At 36.5% G+C, this 23837-nt stretch overlaps 2 protein-coding genes across 2 annotated transcripts; one reads left to right on the forward strand and one right to left on the reverse strand.

Annotated features, from left to right (window-relative positions):
* Window positions 1-365: 365 nt before the first annotated feature.
* On the forward strand, window positions 366-4791 carry LOC109110011 (repressor of RNA polymerase III transcription MAF1 homolog). The gene is made up of 7 exons (XM_042766353.1): window positions 366-1100; window positions 1274-1402; window positions 1502-1664; window positions 1929-2025; window positions 2172-2313; window positions 2814-2918; window positions 3202-4791. Exons 1-7 carry the CDS (start codon window positions 1018-1020, stop codon window positions 3221-3223), a joined length of 741 nt encoding a protein of 246 aa, XP_042622287.1. The 5' UTR covers window positions 366-1017; the 3' UTR covers window positions 3224-4791.
* Window positions 4792-4955: 164 nt separating this feature from the next.
* On the reverse strand, window positions 4956-9337 carry LOC109110010 (tribbles homolog 2-like). The gene is made up of 4 exons (XM_042766352.1): window positions 8494-9337; window positions 7459-7746; window positions 7051-7343; window positions 4956-6463 (listed from the first exon to the last, which is right to left on the reverse strand). Exons 2-4 carry the CDS (start codon window positions 7744-7746, stop codon window positions 6001-6003), a joined length of 1044 nt encoding a protein of 347 aa, XP_042622286.1. The 5' UTR covers window positions 8494-9337; the 3' UTR covers window positions 4956-6000.
* Window positions 9338-23837: the final 14500 nt, after the last annotated feature.

The raw sequence follows: 23837 nt of genomic DNA on the forward strand, positions 1-23837 counted from the left end.
CTTTGCTATGCATTGTAGTTTTAAATTTTTTTGTGTTTCAGACCGCATAATATATTTTAATGTTTTATTTTGTGTGTTTAAATATATTAACTTTTTTTCCCCAGGTTTATTTATTTCCACAATATGAGAACAGTACAAAAAGCCTTTGTATGCTTCACAATACTCCAAAATTTAGAAATACAAAAGTATAGTAATAGTCTGTATTAATACTTTATTTTACCTTGGTTTTGGTTTGGTTGGTTTGTCATTGGAAGCCTCGAAATGTATAATTATGTATTTCTTCAATTTTTAGAAAAAGAGAAGCGCTATTAAACCCCAAGCCAGCAGGTGGCAGTAAACATGTAACACCTGCATCACTGACATCCTGACCGAAAAAAAAAACAGGAAAAAGACAACTGCGTATTATCGCGACTGAAAACTGCTACACAAACGCTCGTCTTCTGCTGTTGTCATTCTTCCACACAAATAGACAACCATAAACCGAGGATTAAGGCTTTTATAAGCCTTGGAGTTCTCCTCAAGTTCTGATTCAATAGCTGGGATGCATAATTTCCCTCTAAATTTTAGCTTGTTTAATGGCAGGTATTGGAAATTTCACAGTAAAAAGGAAGAGATATATATTAGACATAGAAGTGCAATAAGCAACCGGAGAAGATTATTCACGCGGTCGTAAGAATCTGCAAGGGAGGCTTATTTATTTATATTTTTATTTTTACATTTGAAGATAATAGAGAGCCGTTTGTTGTCGAAATTGATAGATTTTTAAAGGGGCTTCTGTAGGAGACATCGAGGTTAGTGGTTATTCGGTTATAACCCAGTATTGGCTAGTTGTTTATTATTGATAATTTTCTGTTTGTGCCGTTTATTCTCCAAACTAACGCGCTATAAACATTGTTTTGGTTTGGTGTAACGGCAGAATAACTGGCCGATGGTTGTTTATCAAAGAGACTGACATCTAGGGCCGGTAAAGAGTCATTGCAGTTCTGTCAATAAATATATAATATAGTTGAATAAACCATGAAGCTCCTGGAAAACTCAAGTTTTGAGGCCATAAACAGTCTGCTCACAATTGAAACAGGAGACTGTAAGATAATTGGACGGTAAGTGCTCAGTGCTTGTTTTCATAAGATAAAATTAAGACATTCATATCTGAACACTATCAGATCACATAAAGAGGAAAGAACGTGTTATTCACACTGTTCTGGTGTTATGTGCAGTGTTTTTGTTTGTTTTTCTCAATGTGACTACTGACACTGTTGTGATGTTTCTGTAGTATTGAGAGCTACTCCTGTAAGATGGCCGGTGATGACAAACAAATGTTTAAGCAGTTTTGTCAGGAAGGGCAGCCGCACGTGCTGGAGGCTCTGTCTCCTCCGCAGAGCTCAGGAATCAGCCCCAACAAGTAAGTCAAAGACACTGTCATCAACCCCCTTACATAAACACAGCACAAATATCTTCCAGCAGGTCATTGCACATTCACTGAAATATGTTTTATTTTCAGACTGAGTCAGAGTTTGGATGATGGGGAGGGTCCACTTTCTGACAAGTGCAGCAGAAAGACGCTCTTTTACCTGATTGCCACTCTCAATGAATCCTTCCGGCCGGACTACGACTTCAGTCGCACCAGAGGCCACGATTTCAGCAAGGAGCCCAGTGTTAACTGGGTAATTTTGACATATAATGGTTACAATTTCTGAAACAACATATGCACTAATTTAACACAATGTTAACTAGCAATTGACGGTAAAAATGTAAATAAATTATACTTATTCTTATTATTAATAATAAGAATTTCTGGGACCCAGATGATAAGTGGTTTGGAGAATAGATATATAAATAAAATATACATATATATAATAATAATTATTATAAGCTATTTTAAACTATTTTAAAACCCAGGTTTATTAACTGGTTCATGATTTCCACAGGTGTTTAATGCAGTGAACAGCAGTTTGTCTGCTGCTGCTGGGGAGGCCTACAGTCACCTACAGCCTCAGTTATGGGAGGCCCTAGACAAGGAGATCAGTCTTGCTGAATCTTATAAATAAAAATATAAATAATCATTCTAAAAAAAAATACATTAATGCCTGCCTAGAATTCGCTGAATCCTTTTGATTTTGAATAGTTCTGGTCCTAGTGATTTTGAATTTATTAAGCATGCTTTTAAAAAGTTCTGATTGCATTCTGTGACAGCTACAATCCAGACCTGGATTCAGACCCTTATGGGGAAGAAGGCAACCTGTGGTCCTTCAACTACTTCTTTTATAACAAAAGACTGAAGAGGATTGTGTTCTTTACATGCCGTTCTGTCAGGTGAGGATCTGTAGGTCAGGGAGAAAGCAATTCAGCATCAACATATAAAGATGAAAAAACATATAAAACAATCTTTTTTAATGATAGAGATAATGACTTTATTAAAGATTGCGTATTATGTTTGGGTGGAAGAATACTTTTTATAATGTATTATTATACTTTACTTTTTATAATTTTTATAATGTATATTATGTTAGTTTATAATGTAAAAAAGATTTCAGCATCAATTAAAAAATAAATACATACATATATAACAAAACACTTATTTTATATTGTTGTGATATTTCATAGTATTAATTTTTCATTAGAGCATTTTTGATCAAATAAATGCAGCCTTAGTGAACATAACAGGCTTCTTTAAAAAAAAAAAAATCTTACTGACCTTTTGAATGGAAGTCTATTTATACGATATATTTTACATTATTATAATTAATATTGTTATTATGAAATATCTTATAAAAAATCAGCAGGTACAACTTTTTGTATTTGTGGTCCTTTAGTCTTTTCATGGCTCCACGAGACTCTGGCATCGGCACTGAACTGGATCTGGAGTTGGATGAAGGCAGCTATGAGGAAGAGGAAGAGGGAAACATGGATGAAGAGAGGTGAGGAACTAAACGGACTGCACCCTTATTATTTGTCAGCACTTCTCCAGGAAGTACTGCATTGCGAACACCCACACATGCTTTATCGTCATTCAGATGTGACAGAAAAATGACATAAACCACATAAATCATGTGGTTTCAGTGTATTTGCTAGTGGAGGGCCAACAGTCAGCCAGACGCATCATTGCAGTGTAACTGCAAACAATGACTCTGATATTACTAGCCTGACAAGCAGTGGCTGGTGTCCTTGCAGTCAGTGATGGATTGATGGCTCTTTCCACAGGTATGGTGCACTGTTTGCCTGATGAAGCCCTCGTCCCTGTCCTTTGAAGCCAGCATCCCTTGCCTGAGTTTTAATGCCTGTTATCCTTTTGTTTCTTATGTGTTCATTTTATATACTGTTGGTCATTTCTTAGAAATGGAGAGGTGTTGTAATCCAGAGATGTTCAAGTGCTATTCATTGCACTTTAACATTTTCCTTTACTTTTCGGTGTACTTTCCATTGCATTATTTTAATTTTCCTCTGTGATAATGTGTCGCGATATTTTTATGGTCATTTTTTTTTAATTTCCAAAGAGGTCACTTTTTGTTGTATCCGAGTGCAAGTTACCCAAACCTCATTTATTTATTCATGTTCATTATTTACACTTATTTTCTTGGCTCCATGAACTTCACAGCAGTATTTCCACTAGGTGGCATCCTTCAACATCTTTGTCACTTGTCCTCTGGTCATTTTTGACTGTTTATTTTACTGCTTGACCTTTTTGAGATGTCACAGTTAACATTTAAAATTGAGTTTCCATATTTGTTAGGCTTACACATGCTCATAACTTATATTTTTGTTATTATATCAGCATCCCAACCCCAACATAGTTTTGTTTTGTAGGACTTAAAACATTTTCCTGTAACTTTATTGCCTCAGGAAAAATGATATTTAAACAGATATCAGCATAAACGTCACCTGGTAGGTAGATTTATTGGTGTCTTGACATACAAGTCAACTTCCCTTTTTAGTTTTTTAGCTCCCAATGCTAATAAAAATGTAAAAGGAAAACCACGATGGGTCTGTAAAGTTTACTTTTATTTGTTTTAACTTTGATTTGTTATTACTGTTTCTTATTTGGATTTGTAACATTTGTGAGGTGTATAACGTTAAGTAAACATTGTACTTCGGCTTTCTTTCATGAAGACCTGTTTGTGGTGACTTGTTTTCCATTGTCTGACAACACATTTGACTAAAATTACTCTTTATATTCTTTGCAGATGTGTTTATAGCTGTAGATCTAACATGGTTCTGTGCAAGGATATTGATATCCATAAACTTTGATTGGGTGGCTGTTACTGAACTTTATTGTCCATTTGACATCATATAGTTTGATACTGAAAGAATTTGATCAGATTCAGTGCGGTTGCTTAGTCTTTCTACTCTGGCTTGAATTACACTTACAATGTCTGCTATAGATCATATTGTCCACTGTTATATGTTGGAGGACCTCTTAAAGATCTGGCCATATGTGAAGTCGCAATCTTAATTTCTTTTGTTTAAGATTTGATTCTGACCAATGTATGTAATTTCGAGCACTTTTATGTATTACAGAGTTGCACCAGTATAAGAAAAGAATATGAGCAGAGAAATGTAAGATCACTTTTGGTGTTAATTTCATAGATTATTTCTACAAATGTTTTTAAAGTAATAGTCCTACAAACAAACAAACAAGAAAACAAGGACGAGCACCATTGGATGCAGATTTATGCATTTATGATACATTAACACTTCCTTCTTGGCAGCTTAACATATTTTTATGAATATTCTTTTAAATAGCATATTTGTTATTTTCAAAATGTTGTGTCAAATAAATATCTACTGACTTAATGTGCACTGATTTCGATATTTACTTGAGAAAACATTTTTGTTACAAAACTGTGCTGGGATCAGTAAGTACTGCTGACAATTGTGAGATTTTTGTGCTAAATGCGAATATTTTAATATTATTAAGCAAGCCATATCTGATAATGAATCATTAATAAGCAACAATGGAGTCTTGATTTTCATTTTATTTGTACTGGCAACAACAAAATACTTTTTTGTAGGTACATCACCCCTTGAAACAACAACAAATGTAGTGTCCATATCTCACTAGTAACAAAAAGATATCTACAAAAGGACAAGTACTTTAACGAACAAAGGGTCAAAGCATTGCATGCAGGCATAACAAACGATAACGTATGTAAAGCCTTTGTTTCACTCAACAGGCACACCTCTAAACCATTATATGGACGTTTCCTGTCGCGCATGATGTGCCCCACATCCCTTCAGGGTTAAACCTGCTCTGCAGCACAAATACATAGTTTAACAGATGGAAAGACATTTACAAAAGAGTATCGCAGAAAACCCAGAACCCTTTTGAATTCTTCACATGAAAAGGAGCACTTGTGCTGACCCGTTGCAGATACACACACTCGGACTGGTGGGGGGAACTCAAATCTTTGGTACTTTAACAAGTCCAACAACAACATTGGCTGTTTTACTGGGAAAAAAAAGGCACTTTAAATAGTCAAACCTGTATTTTCCACTGCAAAAATATGTAAACAGTACATAAAGGCACTAAGTGTGCATCAAGTATACCAGGAATTAAGTTAGAGGTTCTTTCATTTACACAACATGGGTGTACAATGGGAAATCCATGCACTGATTAGACAACACTGATGTTAAAATTGTGTGCACCAGCCTCATGATATTCTTTCAGGACCAAAGCTGTGCGGCGAACAAACGTCTGCTAGGAAAGCAGCATTTTTTGCCCTCCGGGTGTCGTTTTCTTGGAGAGATAATCACATGGATATTTTCAGAGGTAAGAAACACGGTTACTTCTGCTTGTAAAGACTACAAGGTCAGTCTCTTGCCTGTCCTAAACACCTCAACAGTTCCTCACTGGGTAAAAAACAGCACTGCTATTAACCTGCTATCGTTTCTGGAATCTCTTCCATTTGATGCTCTTGAACTCGGCATATCTTATGAGGCAATCGGTCTTTCTCCATAGACTCCAATCCCCTGACTGTGGGTAAACAGAATGAAGAAGGATCATTAACAATCTCCATTATCATTTGGTTCAAAATCAGGCACCATCTGATCTGTCGAGTGTCTGGTGCTGGAGTGTTGATTGAGGGGTATGTTGTTGTTACAGTGGAGCCATGGGTGGAAGAGTATATCTCCAGCCTCGAGCCTCTCCGAGGGAGATTTCCTCAACATGCAACACACCAGCGACTTAGCCCTGGGTGAAAGAGTCTCTGGGATGGTGAACGCACCCCTGCGAATTTTGCTGAACAGTGCTGTGGGTTCCACGTCCTGAAATGGATAACGTCCTACTAGCATGGTGTAGAGAACAACGCCAAGGCTCCATACATCGGCAGCCTTCCCTGAGTACGAGTGCCGTGAGTTTAAGATCTCCGGGCCGACATAGGCCGGGCAGCCATGTTTGTCCGTCAGCGAATCGTCATTCCCGCTAAGAAGACAGGAGTCCTCCAGGTTTTGCAAGACCAGCTTTGTTCTGAGGAAACAAAAGAACATCTATCAGCCACCTGAAAACTAGGTTCTACGTTTATGAAGGGAAAATATTTGCTTGATGAGCAAGACAAGCTTACACTTATGCAATTCATACAGGCTGTATTTAGTGTAAATATAACATTGTACAGTATGCACGTCCACTTTTATTAAGGAATGATGTACATAACATGAATATTTTTATTAGAATATTAAATTAAATATTAGAAATTAATTTTAATATAGCTATATAATATATTTGATTATATAGTAGTTAATTGTTAATATAAAAAAACTTTTCTTTATTAACATGTTTATTTCTCAATACAGCAACTTTGTGGAATACAAAAATAATCTTACAACAATATAATGTACAGTATAAAAATGGATTTTAATTTTGAGGCTTAAATTATTAAATTAAAAAATAAACATCACGTTTGCATTAGATGACAACAAAGGTAATCGAAATTTTAAAAACGGGAAATCAGAGAAATTCTAGAAAAAAACAACAACTTCTATTTGCCGATAACTAAAAATCAAGTGCAGATTTGAATTGACTAACTAGTAATTAAAGAATAAAATTGAGCTACTGACCTCTGTGGATCGGTGAACACAAACTTGCGCAGTTTAAGGTCTCTTAAAATGACGCCATTCTCGTGACAGTGCGCAACCGCGGCTGCCATCTGGCCGAACAGGCGCACTGCTTCATCCTCCTGCAGCCTCTTGCAGGTGCGCACATACGAGTGCATGTCTCCATAGTTACGCTCCAAGAATATGTACATGTTGTTCTCCCCGAGCACCACCTCTGAAATCTTGCAGATGTTACTGTGTGGAAGCAGACGAGTGTAGGGTGCTATGAACTCGTGGTACTTCTTAATGGAAAACACCTGGTGGGAACATACCAAAGCAAGATGATTAATGATAGTTCATTTTATAAAAGCACCATAACATTTATTAATAGAAGATATTTCAAATCCACTGTTATGAAGCATCTATGATCACCTTGCATGTGTACTCCTGTTCAGTGACCTGATGAACAGCTCTGAACGTCTGAGCTCCTTCTGTAGCTTCCAGCAGGATGTAGGATCCGATGCGTGAGACGTGGTGCTTCTCTGACCCCGGCTGCTTAAGGCTCTGGGACAGGGGGTGAAGACAGGGCGCGAGACCCGGGGAAGGAGGCTGGCTGAGTCTGCGGCGCTTGCATTTGAAGGTATCAGTGTTGTGAGAGTCCTCAAAGTCTACTCGCTTCAGCCGCAGCGGAGGTGTAGAAGTTGACAGGTTCATACTCATCTGTGACAAAAACAAGCCAGTGTAAGTTCATTGCCTTGTGACAGCATGACTTAACATACCATAAAGGCTGACTGGATAAAGAATGCAGAGTCTATGCACAAAGGTAACAGGAAAAATTGATAAAAATGAGTGCATATGATTATTGCCACACACTTAAACACTCAGTAACCATGGGACAATCTCTCACAAACTAAACAAGAATGGGAGGTTCATTAATATTGAGTAATAAAAGGAGGTAATTTAAAACTGTTGAATGACTATGTGATGAGCAGTGCTGCTTGATAATACTGACTCAAGCTCCTCTCGAAATGCTGCTCGGCGCGTGTGAGTCATACAGTGTTTAAGTTATTACACATTCAAGCATACGTCATAGAATGACGTAGCCTAGTTTCTTCCACTTCACCATTTTTAAACTAACTTTTTTTTCCTAATAGAAATATTAGTTTCAATATTTTTTGTCATCGCGAAGAATTCGCTGTTTATGCGTAAACCACTAACGTTACGCCGAAGTTCACAGTAACATAAACATTTAAGTAATACGCTCAATAGATGGATGTGAAATCCAAGTTGACAAAGTTCAAACAACAACACTTTCCATGTAAAGCTTAACCACTAAAGTGTTTCTCAATAATGGTTTAAACTGTAAAGTTGGTCAATAATTGAACTAATCTTAAGGACTCTTGGTTGGAGATACTAAATAGTGAATTCTAGAGATGAATGTGACGCTTAAAGGTTTACAGGACTTACCTCGCTGCTTTAGACAAAGGACCCGCTCCTCTCCAAAACAGAACAATGAAAACTAGCTGTTAGTTGTGTCTACTTGTCAGAGAACATTTCCACCGGGGAAAAACACTAAATATTATGAAATGAACACTGGGAAATTGTCAGCCGTAGGTAGTTAAGTCTCGGCATAAGAGAGAAAGTGTCGTCTCCAATGAATGCAGAATAATTATGAGTCTTTGAAAGGACGCGCGTGCCTTATACAGCAGATTGTTTAAAAAGTATCTCCGACTTCAGTGTGTTTTGCAGATATTCGTGCACATTTAGCCTCTTTTCGTGTGAAATATGTTCTTTTCTTTGTCTGGTAGATTAAGCAGATTGGTACTTGTGAATCTGGCGGCAACACCAAGAGGTCTCCAGTTGTTGGCACGAATGTCTTTGTTCCTTAGTCCCGCTGAATGAACAAGTCCTGCATGGACAGTATTTCCTTGGATCTTGATTTTCACTGTTGGTAAGACGTCCTTTAGTGGTCGCAATGAAGTCCTATCATTCACGTTGAGTATCAGACGAATAAAACTTGATAAGATGCAGTTAAACGTACTTAACTTTAAGTTTTGCGATACGACAAACAAGGAAATGTCCGAAGAAAGTTGAACTATAGAGGACGCGTCCGAATTGGTGACAGCACAGAAATAAAAAAGTAGTCCTTTAGTTGGTCTTTTGTTGCTGCCGAAATAGAGGTCCCTTTAGTAATGAGATAACAAATCAGACGTGGCCCCTCAGCCTGACCGGTCGACTGTAAAGTCTCACTTCGGCTGGGCACGACTAATATGCTCAGCGCGTTACACCAGCCTGACTCGATGATGCTGTTCTTAGTAGGATTGCGACATCTTGGCTCCGCCCCTCGGGTCTGACGACATCTAGTCCAGAGCTTCGCAATAGTACGCACTACTGTTGAAGTTTGCAAGGGATGGATTGCAAACACAAAGCACGGCGTTTAATGGAAAATTTAAGCCAGTTTTACAAAGTAAACACCGCTGAATTGACCACAGTACTGACAGTTTCCAAACCAGCGAATATTTAGTGCGCAGTGTAGTTTGCTTTCAACGTAGCATACTATTGTTAAATTCAACGTCGAGGAAAAATAACGCAGGAAAGAAACAAAGCGATGTGGTAGATCGTGTAAATGTACATGAAAGCGTGCGAAAACCGTGCTATATGTGTTGCTATATATAGGTTAAGTTTGGTATTTTTCCCGTTGTGGCCATTAATGCCCCACCCCTGTGTATGACTCAATACCAGTGTTGGTGTTGCACATCAAGTGTTTGTCAGGTGGGTGACATGCAGGTAGCTGACAGAAAATACGAACCCATAGAAAAGAAATATGTGTTGATTCTCCTAAACAGAAATCATATTAAATGGAGAGCTTTTTTTTTTTTTTTTTTTTTTTTTAATAATACGAACCCATAGAAAAGAAATAGGCCTATGTAGGACACAATTTCTCCTAAATATAATAATACTAAATGGAGAGCTTATGTTTATGCTTATGCCAACAATGCCTCAAACTGTGTTCAGATTTGCAGAGATACCAAAAGTCAGACATTTCGATATAATTTCAAACATTTTTCATCAAACTCTCCCGAATTTAAAGGTATCCATATAAGTTTTACCACTTATATTGTTGGTCAACAATTAGGCCTACTTTTAGTCGAGCTTTGAAATAATTGAAATACAACTTAAATGAAACTCGTTTAAGCCTCCTTGAGGTAATTTTCCTTGTTCAGTGAGCTAATGATATTTTATTACAAATCTTAACCTTATTCCATGTTAAGTTTTGCAATTGCATTTTGTGTTATTCGATTTCAGTCTGTATTATTGCTGGTGTTCTGGTTATTTAGTACACTGCATGTTTATCTCACAGATGACCTACAGTAAGCAGGTTGCTGTGACAAACTCTGTAACTTGAGGCAGGGTGCACCAGGCAGTCAGCAGGATGCCTCCACGACGCTCATGGTTTCAAGTTGAGTCAGAGGTTTCATGCGTGTGTGTGGGTGGAAAGAGGTTTCCTGGGCTGTTCCACCATCAGAGGTCTGAGTGGGAGACCAACAACTCCTTAAAATGGAAATGTTTCTGCTGCACGGTGTGTTTTATCGTTTAATCTTGCACATTGAGACACCGGACGCAAATGTTCAAAATGCACTAAATAGATGGATGGATATTCAGGGGATTTCTTTTCATTTAATCATTTGGTTTAACAGCCACAGCTGAGTTGTGACATTTTAATATATCACCATCTGAATGTTAAAAGTGTAGCATTTTCTCTGCGTGTTGACAGAGAGGGAATTGTTAGGACAAACATGACTCTATTTCCAAGAAATCTCCTTCCTGTCTGTGTCTACACAGATGTCACCAGTTCTGGATTGAAACATATTGTCACCATGGGAACAAGCAATGTCCTCACAAAGGCTCTGTCTGATCTTGATGGACACTAATGGTGGTTTACCGCCATGGAAGCGCTGGTCCAAAGTGATCAGGAAGTCATGAATATCCTCCTTCCAGTTTCCAACAGCTGATGACAGCCTTTGAGCAAAAAGGGCACATTTGTTCTCTTTATATCTAAGTTTTGATGAAAGACATGCTGACCTATTTGTATTGGTCCTGCATCAGTTTTTCTCACACGCAGACAGAAATACACTCAGCCACAGACACGTTGCTGAATTAGCCTAGTTTACGAAAAGGGCCAGACCTGTATATCAATGTCTAATTGGATTAGCTGTGTGATTGAGTGGGTTATGCTATAAGCTCACAGATGTCTCTCTAGAGGACGTACTCCACCACTTCCGCAACTAACTGGCTAATCTTGTTAGTAGAAATGCTATTAGCATAACAGAAACACTTAAAAGAGACTATTTGAACTTCACTTTGTAACTGTTTCTTTATAGGAAGTTAAGAGGAGACACAAAGATGAATTTTTGTACTGAACAATTTTAACATTTTGATTTCAGTGAAACTAGAAAAAAGATCATCCCGGCACATTTAAAAATGTGCCTGTGGAGAACTTTGTGCAAAATTATATGTTGCTTCTCAAACTTTTCACTATTTTAAAGTGAAATCTCCAGTAAGTGCTGCTAAAAGCAAGTTGAGTTTTATCCAAAACGGACGAATGTGAATTTGGAATCTTTTATTACATTGGTTGTTGTGCAAATCACGGCAGTTTGGAAAAAACGTCCTGTGAGTGGCGATAAAAGGTTAATGCTTTATCAAGTTTGAAAATAATGTATCATCTATACACTTAACTTTACCCTAAAAATAACTGATAATGTTAACAAAAGAAAACTTGAGGTAAAAGTGTATTTGATGATGCAACAATGCTATATTAGCCTGCTTCTGTGATTCTTTAAGTTGTTTTATCGTGGCTTGTTTTTACAGTAGTTGAGTGCTCTGTATGACAAGTGTACCAGATGAGCTACAGAGCAAGCTTACTAGGTCAGAAAAGCCATTCATATGCAGCTGGTTATGTAACACCAAATGTATTCATTTGTTTTAGTTGAAAATTTTGCAAGGAACCATGCAAATACTATGCAAAAGTCTTTAGTAATTGCTAAAATAAATTTAAGTATAGACACACGTTTTACCAGTGAGCCAAGGCTGAAAAAGATGCTATAGTCAAGATTAGCATATCCTGAAATGTAAACATAAAGAAACTCACACCTGAAGTAATCACTATAAAGACTAAGAGAGTGGTTTTTGGAGAGTATGGGTGGGTAATTCTCATTTTACTTCTAATCAAAACCAAAATACTCTCCCAGCAGCAAACCCAATTATACATCACAGAGCAGCAAGTGCATAGAAGAGTATTGGGCAACTTGGACTAGAACAGGATCAGAAATCAGCTACTAAAAGGCCATGTCTGGAAGATAGTGTCACTCTGTTGCAAGTTCTTTTAATGAAATCACGTGAAGTTTATAGAGTGATAGAAAGCCAGCAGTCAGCAGGTTATTTCCTTTTTTAAGTCTCACTGTGGATCATCCGCCGTGTTTTTGAAAGATTGTGAAACTCTGAATTCCTCAGCTATGAGCAGTCTTTCTGATGAACAAGTTACTCAGAGCTCTAAATGGCACATTGAATGGCTTTGTGCTCGTGTTTTGGGTTTTTCAAATGTCTTAAAGTGGCTTTGTGGGGAAAAAAAAAAACAAACAAACTGCAGTTATAATATCAACTCCAAAGGTGGAGTCATTTGATTATTTTGCTTTGTGTATTCAGGGATCCTCTTTATTCTGCTTAAGTTTCCACTGCGGTCCTCTGTAAACAGACCTGCACCCTATCTTTCTAGATCACAAGTGTAAAGTGGCAAGTCTTTTCATTTCCAGCAGTTAAGCATTCTCTGTGTTGTTTGGCCCATCAGCCCTATCTGATTTCAAAGCTTAAATGTGTATTGACTTTACTGACCTCTTAATGGGTCATTAATGGATTCACAAAAGGATGAAAGAAAATCTTTTCTAAATATGGCTATAACTTTTTTTTTTTTTTTTTTTTTTACATTTCTTGGTTTTTTAAATCAACAGTCATCTCATTGACACAATAAGATAATATAGTTATAACTGTGTTTGAGATAATTCTCGAAAAGGGTCTAATTGAAGCATGTATGTTTGCATACATGGAGTGTAATTAGCATAATGAGCTCATTTGTAACATTTTAGTAAATATATATTATATGTTTGTTTGTTTATTTATTTTTTGTTAGTTATTCATTTATAAAATAGATATATACATAAGACATTTTTACTGGCATGTCCTCTCAGACTGGAACTGGATTCAGTGTGAAACATCAAGACCATGCTGACTGAAATGAACAATGCTCACAGGTTTATTATTAATGACCTCTTGGATGTTTATATTGCTTGTTCCGTCCAGCCGTGTGTTGACTGTAACCACCAGGTCTGGCTGCTCTGGAAGATTTTGTCCTTTTAAGCCTTTGGTCTCTTAATCACGAAGTTATTTTGGCAACAGCTGTTCTGAGACATGAATAAATTAAATACTTCCGTCTGGACTGGGCTTTGCCCCCCCCCCCCTCTCTCTCCATCTCTCCTCTCTCACACACTCTTGACCACTTGCTTCTGAGCATTAAGTATACAGTCCTGGCTTGTAATCTTGGGCGTCATTGTTTTAAGCGGGCGTTTTAATGGCGGTATAAATAAATAATTTTGAGGGTGTACGTGCAGTTTAAATGATCACGGCACTTCAGCTTGTAAACCAAGCTTGCTGACACAGTGATAGATCAAACTCTTATGTTTCGGATCTAAAAATAGGTGTACACAGTCTGTAAGGCTGCTGGAAGTAGCGTTGCTGTCGTACCCTCCAGGCTAATAGTAGATTGCATATTGTACACGGATGAACATTTGAATATGCAACATGATTAAAAATATCACTATGGTGACGCATGCACACACATGTTTATGTTCACTCTGGATGACTAGAATTTCTTCCTTAACAGAGCACATCAGATCTTTGTTAGATCTTGTTTTAAAGAAATCTCTCTTGCCTAAGAGATAGTGAATTCAAAACTTGCTTGAATGAGTTTTTTTGTGCTGTTTGTTAGACTTTTAACTCATGCTCAATACAAGTGACAAGCAGTTTCTCTGTATGTGTCGCCTGTGCTAAATGTAAAGGGCACTGTGTTGTTTATTAGCTGTCTGTGGCTTTCTTCACTTATATATACCAAAGAGAGCTTCTTAGAAAAAAGCGCTGGTGCCATTTGCACAGTAATCTTGTGAGTGGGTAGAAACTGGTGTTCAGCATGTGGTGGGTGTATGTGTGTGAGGGAAACAACCATAATTTATTTTCAATCCGCCTGTCTGTTATCTCTTTTCTGTTTCCTAGTAGTCTGATAGCAGCATTTACAGTTAGTTAGTTGCACTTTGCAAGTGTCATCCAACTTAAAGGACACTAATTTTGAGGTCAGTCCCATATAGTCTTAATCTTTGCACAGTGATGATAGCAGGATTGTAATCATTTGTAACTTTGGTTTTATTAGGCCAGACCTTCAACCATTAGGGTAACACTTCTAAACACCATAAAATATTTATGTAAAGTTGCATTCATTGTGAATTTCAAATATAGGCCTATAAGTATTGTGATTATGAAGGTGTTTTCAGTGGACCTGCTGAACTTGCACAAACAGTCTGAGGTTGTGTTATAATTTGCTGAGTCACTGGTAGATTGTGGTTTTAAACTGCTGAATTACTGCACTAAACCAATAAACAAGAAGAACTGAATGTTTGCTATAAGACACTATATGCTTGTTTCACACTTGGCATTAATTCACTCTTATTTGTATGCCTAATATGTCAAATGCAAAATGTTTCATCTTGTCCCATTCGGTTATGAATTACATAAATGATTGCTATATTTTCAATTTAAAGGGGATATCGGATGCCCATTTTACACAAGTTGGTATGATTCTTCAGGGTCTTCATGAATTGTTTGTAACATACCTAAAATTCCTCAGTGGTCGTGTAAAACAACACCCTTTTTACCTTGTCAAAAACAGCTCTGTTCACAGCGACCTGTTTCGGTGCAAGTCTCTTTAACGTGTTAACCTCAAAAAAAAAAAAAAAAAAGGGCAAACATGTAACATCTTTGGACAGCTGAGATTCTTGTGATTCGAATTATGCAAATTTTAAGATACAATGAACACAATCAGTACAGTCAGTGTCTTTGTCAGACCGCCAACAAGGCTTCATGCTGTGATCCCATAGTGTTTTCCAGCTAATGTTTCCCAGCTATAGTCATCTGCAGGCATCTGTTTACTAAAGAAAATGTAGTCAGAATGTTTTTTTTTTTCCCTTTTTCAGTGTGTTCAAAGTTTTATTTCTCAATACCAGTAAGACTTACAGTGATTCTGAGGTTTGCTCTGTTTAGGAACAAATCTCAGAGTGTCACGTTTCAAAGTGACCAGAACCATGCATATACTCCAAATGGTTCAAGAACAGCATACAATTTACTTTGGGTATGCCATTTTTAGGCATTTTAGACAAATTTTTACTGGAATGCTAAGGGGTTAAATGATACTGAACTACTGCTCACCCCACCCTTCTCTTCCATTTTTTGGGTATTTGGTGGCGTGTTACCATCAAAAGCCAAACTAATCCACTGCATCTTCAGTGGCTCTGATGTCGGGAGAAAATGAAGACTCTTATGTTAACTTTTACATCCAACTATAATACACCTGCATTGCTTACGAGACGTTGTTCTCGCTACTGCTGCTCGAGTGCAGAGAAAATGGCAGACAGCGTGCAACTGGCTGAGGGTGGAGATATGCTAATACGGGACTGTCCATCAGCGGTCATGGGCGGGGCCTAAACAGTATGATGTCATACTGCTCAAAAAATCAAAACGGCTTGATGATTGAGACTGTTTAGGTTTTTTGAAGAATAAAAAAAGGAGTGAATGGATTTTTATCATTGTAGGGTGGTTGTGTCCACACACTGCTAAGAAACTTTTATATTTGCATCTGATGTCCCCTTTAAAACTGAAAAAAATTGACAAAAATGTCAAGTAGTTCGCATCACTGGATATTACTGTTGGTTGTCCCCATCAGTGTAAATTGAGGTATCAGCTTTAACATGTGGCAGTTTGATTGGATGCAAGGACAAATTTGTTCACTATGTAATATTACATATAAGAAATGTGACACAAAAGTATCTTATTGATTAACTTCCCATTCTGCTGAGTAGAAAGTCTCTATTTAGAGGAAATTAAGGCTGGACGATTACTTAATCTTCCAGCAGACGACACATTGCTTGCCTTAGCAGTTTTCTCAAACTTTCTCAACTCAGCATCGAATCCTTCCACATTGATGCTGTAGTGATATGTGTGTGAAATAACCAAAACTCTCCAGAGAAACAGAGAGGTTTTGAACTTTATTTAGTATATCAGACAGGGGGCGAAACAACTATGGAAAGTCATAACCGTTCTTGCTGAGTCATTTTAAAAGCGTCACACATTTTCTGTGGTATGACCTATTTTTGTAGGTTTTTGATAGCTGTACTTTTTAGACATTTTCTGAAAATACAATACATGAAAAAAATATTTTAATTAACAAAGTTGATTAATTAATTGAGCTGATTACATTTAATCCCATATGTGACCCTGGACCACAAAACCAGTCATAAGTAGCGCGGGTATATTTGTAGCAATAGCCAAAAATACATTGTATGGGTCATTAAAAAATATCTATTTTTCTTTTATGCCAAAAATCATTAGGATATTAAGTAAATATCATGTTCCATGAAGATATTTTGTAAATTTCTTACCGTAAATATATCAAAAATCTATTATCATTAGTAATATGCATTGCCAAGGCCTTCATTTGGACAACTTTAAATGCGATTTTCTCAATATTTAGATTTTTTTACACCCTCAGATTCCAGATATTCAAAAAGTTGTATCCCTATCCTAACAAACCATACATTAATTAAAATATTATTTATTCAGCTTTCAGATGATGTATAAATCTCAATTTCAAAAAACTGACCTTATGACTTTGTGGTCCAGGGTCAAATATGTGCTGTGAAAAGCCTTCAAATTAATATAATTCAAGGCATTTAATATAATTCAAGAAAGCAAACATTAAAGAGACATGAAAAAGTGTCTCTCTGTGGTATAAAGGGGTAATAAAAAAAATAGTCTCAATATATGCTAAATATCATTGAACGTAACTATTATGTAATTTTGTATTTAAGTGAAAGTGAAAGAGACGTGACATACAGCCAAGTATACATACAGCCACAGCAGTGAACACACACACACACACCCCGTGAACACACACCCGGAGCAGTGGGCAGCCATTTATGCTGCGGCGCTCGGGGAGCAGTTGCGGCACTCGGGGAGCAGTTGGATGTTCGGTGCCTTGCTCAAGGGCACCTCAGTCGTGGTATTGCCAGCCCGAGACTCGAACCCACAACCTTAGGGTTAGGAGTTAAACTCTCTAACCACTAGGCCACGACTTCCCCCCCAAAATTGTAAAATAGTTTGCTCAAAAAGACAAAGGTATAAAAATGTATACCAAATGACTTTCAGAAAGAAAAGAACTTCAATGAAAAAAATTGAGAAATATAAAACTTTTGAATTAAATATGCTTATTATATATAGAAACAGTATATTTTACGTTAATCGCAAAATATGTATATTATGCAAATATATAAGTAGAGTGAGATTTACAGTTTTGCATGATTCTCTGATTGGTGGAGAGTTCTCTGCAGAATCATAGGTATTGTAGTTTTTCTCCAGGAATTCCACTTTTAAACAGATATTAACACACCTTGTAACTCACAGTAGGTCTGTCTATAAGATATTGTTAAAAATGAATACCCCTGTGGATAAAATGAATGGATTTTTTTACTGCCAGAACCCGAGTGTTGCATGCTGTAGTAGTGAATGGGAGAGTAAAGAAGATATTTTTTATGTTAATATTTGCTCCAACAGCAAATGGGACGATAGCATTAACATGACTTTTTAAAACAGGAACAAATTAAGAGCTTAAATTGTGTACAAGTCAAAGGGATCATGATTAACTGTGTATATTTTTATCATGTTAAACTGGCAATATTACATAAGAGTTTCATAGTTATGTAAAGTGCAATGAGGGACACCGTTAAACCCAGATGTTACAAAAGCCCTGCGATCAAGATGAGCTGTTTCAAAAGCATTCTGAGATCAAGATAATTGGTGTGTGGTATATGCGGTGAGGTTTTCCTTGAAATCACAAACACTCTTGCCAGAGGCACCTCCATGTTTCTGTTTCTTGTAGAGAGCGAGATATGAACTCAACACAGGGTTGAAAAATCCAACAATGTGTTCTCTCTTCCATCATATTAGAGCAGCTAGCACATGAGTACTGTTAACTTAACACTGTGTACTGTTAAGAAACTGCTCCTTTGCAGAGAACAGGCGTGGGTTATTCTAATAGTCAGACTCTTGGATGAGTCAGCCACAGTTTCTTATACTCTCTCCTACAAGGCATTTAAAAAGTGAATACTTTTCAATTGTTTTAAAAAGCTGCAGTCCGTGTGATCAGTGATCAATGATCAGTATCTTTTCATTGTGATTCCAGTGTAATACTTCCAGCTTCATATGGAATCAGTATGATTACTTGTTTTACTGTGGATAAAACAGGCTTTCAGCCCTACAAATGCAGTCTTGTTTTTATCATATTCGTCCACTTTCACAGTTTGCCATTGCTGTAATGCTATATTGAGCGAGACACATTGCGAATTCCATCCCACTTCCAGACACATAAGCAGCTTTTTTGAGTCAGCTCCGTTTCTCTCTGAATCACATGCCTTTCAAAATATATGTGAGGAAACCAGGGGCCAATTGGAATGAGTCAAAAGTTGCTTGACATTAAAGTGTAGAGAGAGAGAGAGCAAAACAAGAGAAACAGAGAAGGAAAGTTAAAAAGATTATGCTCATTTCCCTTAACAGGAGAGGGAAGCAGCCATTGTTGTCACAGTTACAGCCTTGCTAAACCCCACTGACATCAGGAGCATGAGAGGCTTTCACAAGCAATCCCATCCTCATTAATTGCCATTGTCCCTCGACACTTTCTCTTGTGTTTTCACCCGCCTGTGCTTTTGCTTCCTCATGCAGCTGGGCAAAAAACCCGAAAGTGCAGCCTTTTCTTCATTATGAAATGAATTGTTGAAATGTTTGACGTTTATTTTGGAGGATTTAAACATTAACACATTTACCACAGAATATTCTTTAGCCAATGCCAGCTGTAGGATGACTTTTATGTTTTTCTGACTGAACTTTGGATTGGATTCCAGTCTGTGAGACCACAAAGGTTTAGTACAGCGTAGCTCATGTGATTTACTCTTCATGCCCCGGTGACCAGCATTAGTGGAGAGAAAGACGCATAGGGAAGGTGTGGCTTAGCAGTTACTGTCATGAAAGCCGGAATTCTTTTGTGGTGACATTACAAAATAGGGAAATTGTTCTTGCTTAGACAGCAGTCTACACTGGGAGTCCCTAAAAAATCCTGTTTGTTTTTTTAGAATGTGGGTTATTGTATGCAAAAAAATAAAATAAATAAAAAATTAGCATGACGTGTCTTTTATTTGCATATTAACTTTGGTTTAAAATGTAGTTTTTGTTCTATTAAAGTGTTTATATACTAGATTTATTGGTAACACTTTACTATTAGGTCATGTTAGTTTACATTATCAACAAAGAATTAGCTCAGGTCCATCAAAAAAAAAAAAAAATCCTTTCGTTTTTAATTTTAATGTTTACCTTACCTAAAATTAATAAATGCTTTAGTATTTTTCATTGTAAGTTCATGTTAACTAATGTATTTAACCAATGTTAACAAATGAAATCAGATAGTAAAGTGTTAACGATTTACAGTACAAAAAGAGACAAATATATATATATATATATATATATATATATATATATATATATGGCACTAAATTTATATTAATAACAAAATGTTAATAAATTAAGAGTGTTTAAATATTTTGTATGACAAAAAAAAAAAATGCTAAAGTGCAGTGTCAACAGGTTTCTACTCGTTTGGTCTTTAAAAAAAAAAAACTTCTCTTTACCATCATTAAACATGATAACCAGTGATGCTGGGAAATTAAAAGAGAAGTGTAAAAACAAGGAACGGACTTGGCAGCTTTTCCGTTTCTTTCTCACTTTTTTAGTGGGTGGTTTGGTTTTTCAAATGTAGGGAAACCACGACTTCCGCTGTGTGTATTTAAACATCTAACACTGATGTGCCCTTGAGAGGGATTTTTTTCTGGCTGTTCATGTTCTGTTTCTGGACAATTTCATTTGTATATGTAGTATTGCAAAATAAATTCTGTTGTATTGCTGAGCTAATCCACAGATTTAATCCAAAGTTTCCATTTCTTGTGTTGCTGATGTTGCTTGTGTAGCCTTACTTGGAGATTCCCCTGTGAGCTTGCATTTTATTAGTACAGATATCTGATCTATTAGCCTTTGCTATTGACCATATGGTACAACTGAGCATATATCAGCTGCAGAGGAATGTTTGGGAAGTGACCAGATCTTGTCGATAGGAACACAGGAGACAGGGCTGGGACAGCAGTCAGGACTCAGGATACAATTATCAGGCTTTCCAGTTCAGACAGGTCCATCTTATAGTACAAGGATTTCCTCTAGGGCCGCACTTCCACGGGCGTTAGTGGGAAACAGGAAGCAAGGACCCAGCTAACAAAAATATGTTCTTAGAATGTTTTGAGATGAAGTCAGTATCATTGTAATTTGTGCTCTGCATTTAACCCATCCAAGTGCACACACACAGTAGTGAACACACACACTGTGAACACACACCCGGAGCAGTGGGCAGCCAATGCTGCGGCGCCTGGGGAGCAGTTGGGGGTTCAGTGCCTTCCTCAAGGGTCTCAGCTCAGTCGTGGTATTGAGGATGGAAGAGAGCGCTGGTTATTCACTCCCCCCACCTACAATCCCTGCCAGGCCTGAGCCTTGAATCTATGACTCTCTAACCATTAGGCCATGACATTAGGCCATTTAGCTGGGTTTTCAAGGACAGGGTCATATATACAACATGCAGTCATTGTTTATTCCTCGTGCATGTCTTCTGACTTGATGTTCAAATTAGTAACATTTAAAATATGTTAGATGAACATCCAACTAAACTATTTTAAAAAATATGTTCCATGAATGATGTATAAACAATGTTTTTGTGCCAACATTTTTAAAGACCAGAAAACTTTCAACAAACATTCTATTAATATTACCAGAAGAACGTTTGTTCATAACTTTGAGAGAACTTTGCCAGAATGTTAGCTAAAGTTCTGAGAGTGTTCCCTGTTAGCTGGGTATGTGACTATAAGGCATGAAGATTCTAAGATATTATAAGCATTATAAAATCATAGTTTTCTGTAAAGCTGATTTGAAACAATGTGTACTGTGAAAAGTACTATACCAAAACAAATTGACTTTGTCAAATAACACTCTAAGGACATTTCATTAAAACTGTTCTCACAACATTTAATGCAAACATTCCAAAAACATTCTTCAAATATTAATAACATCATAAAGATGCAAGAATAGAACATTATTCTAAGAATGTTTTCTCTTAAAATTATGAGAACATTCAATTAACATACAATTACAATGTACAGTTAACGTCATAAGGATTTTCCAAGAACGTTGTTCTAAGAACATTTTCTCTCAACATTACGAGAATGTAATTACTATCAGTAACATTATAAGAACATTCGATAAACATTATTCTAAGACTGTTTTATCCTAACATTAACATAACTTTCAAAGAAGGTTAGTGAAAGTTATGGGAATGTTCCCTGCTAGTTGGGGAGCCACAGAGTCCTTTAGCTCCTTTAGGCCTGTATACATTCACTCCTCTTTTCTCTTTCTCTCTGTTTTTTTTCTTCTGATTTATCAGTAATATATGATAAAAAGTTATCTGTAACCCAAACAATTCAACCACAACCAAAGCAATATACAGTTAAGTGTGACAGGCATGTATATTCTCTCTTTCCTGGAAAAGCAGATAATCATGTCTGAGCGCTTCTTCAATCACACCATGCACAATGAAAAAAAAAACTTTCAGGTTTTGCCCTTACATTCTGCTGACATCTCAGTCAATGATTGATAAATATTTAGTTGATAATCATCATGAAAGGTTGCATGGGGACTTTCCAACTCAGAAAGTTTCAGTTTCAAAAACAAAGTAGTTGCTTAAAATATGTGTCTTCCTTTTAATTATAAATGGAAACAATTTAAAGTATTAATTTAACATGAGTGTTTGTGTGTAACTCGCTTCCTCTATAGCAGCATGTCTTTGTAAGTTGTGGTGCTCTGCTCTTGTTTATTTTGGTATCTGCGGAATGTCTTCCTGTCATGACATTTCAGTGTGATCCTGTCGGCCAATCGAGAGGAAGGAGGGGAAGGATGTTGTTTGTGCTTATATCTGTATGTGAGATAGACAAATGAAAAACAGCACAGATATCTCAGACAAACATTAGATTATCTAACATGCATCCTTATGTCTAAGAGCATGTCAGATGTTTAGATATCAACATGGTTTCATTTTTGTTAACATATTAAATTTATTTTTTATTATAGTATTAGTATTATTATATTTTAATATTGTTTTTAGTAATAATGTCATTTTATTTATTAATTCATTCAATCATTTACATTAATCATTTAACATCATATTTAACATAATAATTACATGTTAAATTATTTTTTATTTTGGATGTTGTTTGGATTATCTTTCTTTTATGAAACACAAAAGGGGAAATTTATAGCTGAATATACAGGATGTATACAGGATATCCAACATATATACAAAAATTAGCATGTATTTATTTTATGTTAAATTGATAATGTAAATGAATCATTTTAAATAAATAAATAAATATATATATAAAATTATTACTAAAAATACATTAATAAAAATAATAATACTACATAATTAATAGGCTAATTCAATTAAATATATATGTTGTATTTGTTAACAATAGCATAACCATGTTGATGTCAAGAATATTCGACATGCTCTTAGTAGAGATAGCATCTTAGATTTCATGTTCCTTGGATTATTGGTTACTTTTATATTTTATGGTCCCCGTCCACTTTCATTATTCGAGAAGAGAGCAGCTTAGACTTTCTGCTAGAGTCCTCAATCTGTCTTGTAGGCTACTGCGGAAAGAAACAATTTGGAATGACATGAGGGTGAGTAAATGATGACAGAAATATTCTTTTTGGAAGATCTATTACTTTTAAGAACCTCCATGGACACAATAGTTTTTACAGTTTTCACATTTATAAATAATTTGTTTACTATATGTTAGTCTATGCCTGCTGGCTAAGAAGACGCTTGTTATGATTTATGCTATTTTGCATCACCTCTCAACTCTATTATAGTATTACAGAAGGCTTTTATCATCCTTTCTCCAAATGTAACAGAAGCTCAGCAGTATCCAAAGACAGCTTGTTAGCTCAGGGTTGTGGCAGCAAGCTACATTGTATCTATCTCTGATGAAACTCTCTGTAATGCTTTACGGTGGTATTTATAATACTGAAGGTCTTACTTTCCTGTTCTGTCCTTTTCCATCTCTCTTTCTTTCTAATCTTTCTGTTCTCAACTCTCTTTGCAACTTTTTTTCTTGCACTCTCTGTCACTCACTGAATGATTCTGCTTTCCCATTGCAGCTCATCAAAATTGCATGCTTGTGACATCTGAGCGGGTTCATGCTCTCAAAGACATACTTTTTCCAGTGCAGAGCTCCAGCTGGGAAAAAAACAGAGCATGCCTTGTATGATGCAATCCTAATATCATCATATCA

This window comes from Cyprinus carpio, chromosome A11, assembly GCF_018340385.1.
Source record: "Cyprinus carpio isolate SPL01 chromosome A11, ASM1834038v1, whole genome shotgun sequence".
Lineage (NCBI taxonomy): Eukaryota > Metazoa > Chordata > Actinopteri > Cypriniformes > Cyprinidae > Cyprinus > Cyprinus carpio.

Coding starts and splice junctions, on each gene's coding strand:
- LOC109110010 (XM_042766352.1), bottom strand. CDS start 7,746: ATGAGTATGAACCTGTCAACTTCTACACCTCCGCTGCGGCTGAAGCGA. Junction 7,344..7,458: donor AACAGGAGTACACATGCAAG/GTGATCATAGAT, acceptor TGTTCCCACCAG/GTGTTTTCCATTAAGAAGTA. Junction 6,464..7,050: donor GTGTTCACCGATCCACAGAG/GTCAGTAGCTCA, acceptor TTGTTTCCTCAG/AACAAAGCTGGTCTTGCAAA.
- LOC109110011 (XM_042766353.1), top strand. CDS start 1,018: ATGAAGCTCCTGGAAAACTCAAGTTTTGAGGCCATAAACAGTCTGCTC. Junction 1,665..1,928: donor AGGAGCCCAGTGTTAACTGG/GTAATTTTGACA, acceptor TGATTTCCACAG/GTGTTTAATGCAGTGAACAG. Junction 2,026..2,171: donor GGCCCTAGACAAGGAGATCA/GTCTTGCTGAAT, acceptor GCTTTTAAAAAG/TTCTGATTGCATTCTGTGAC.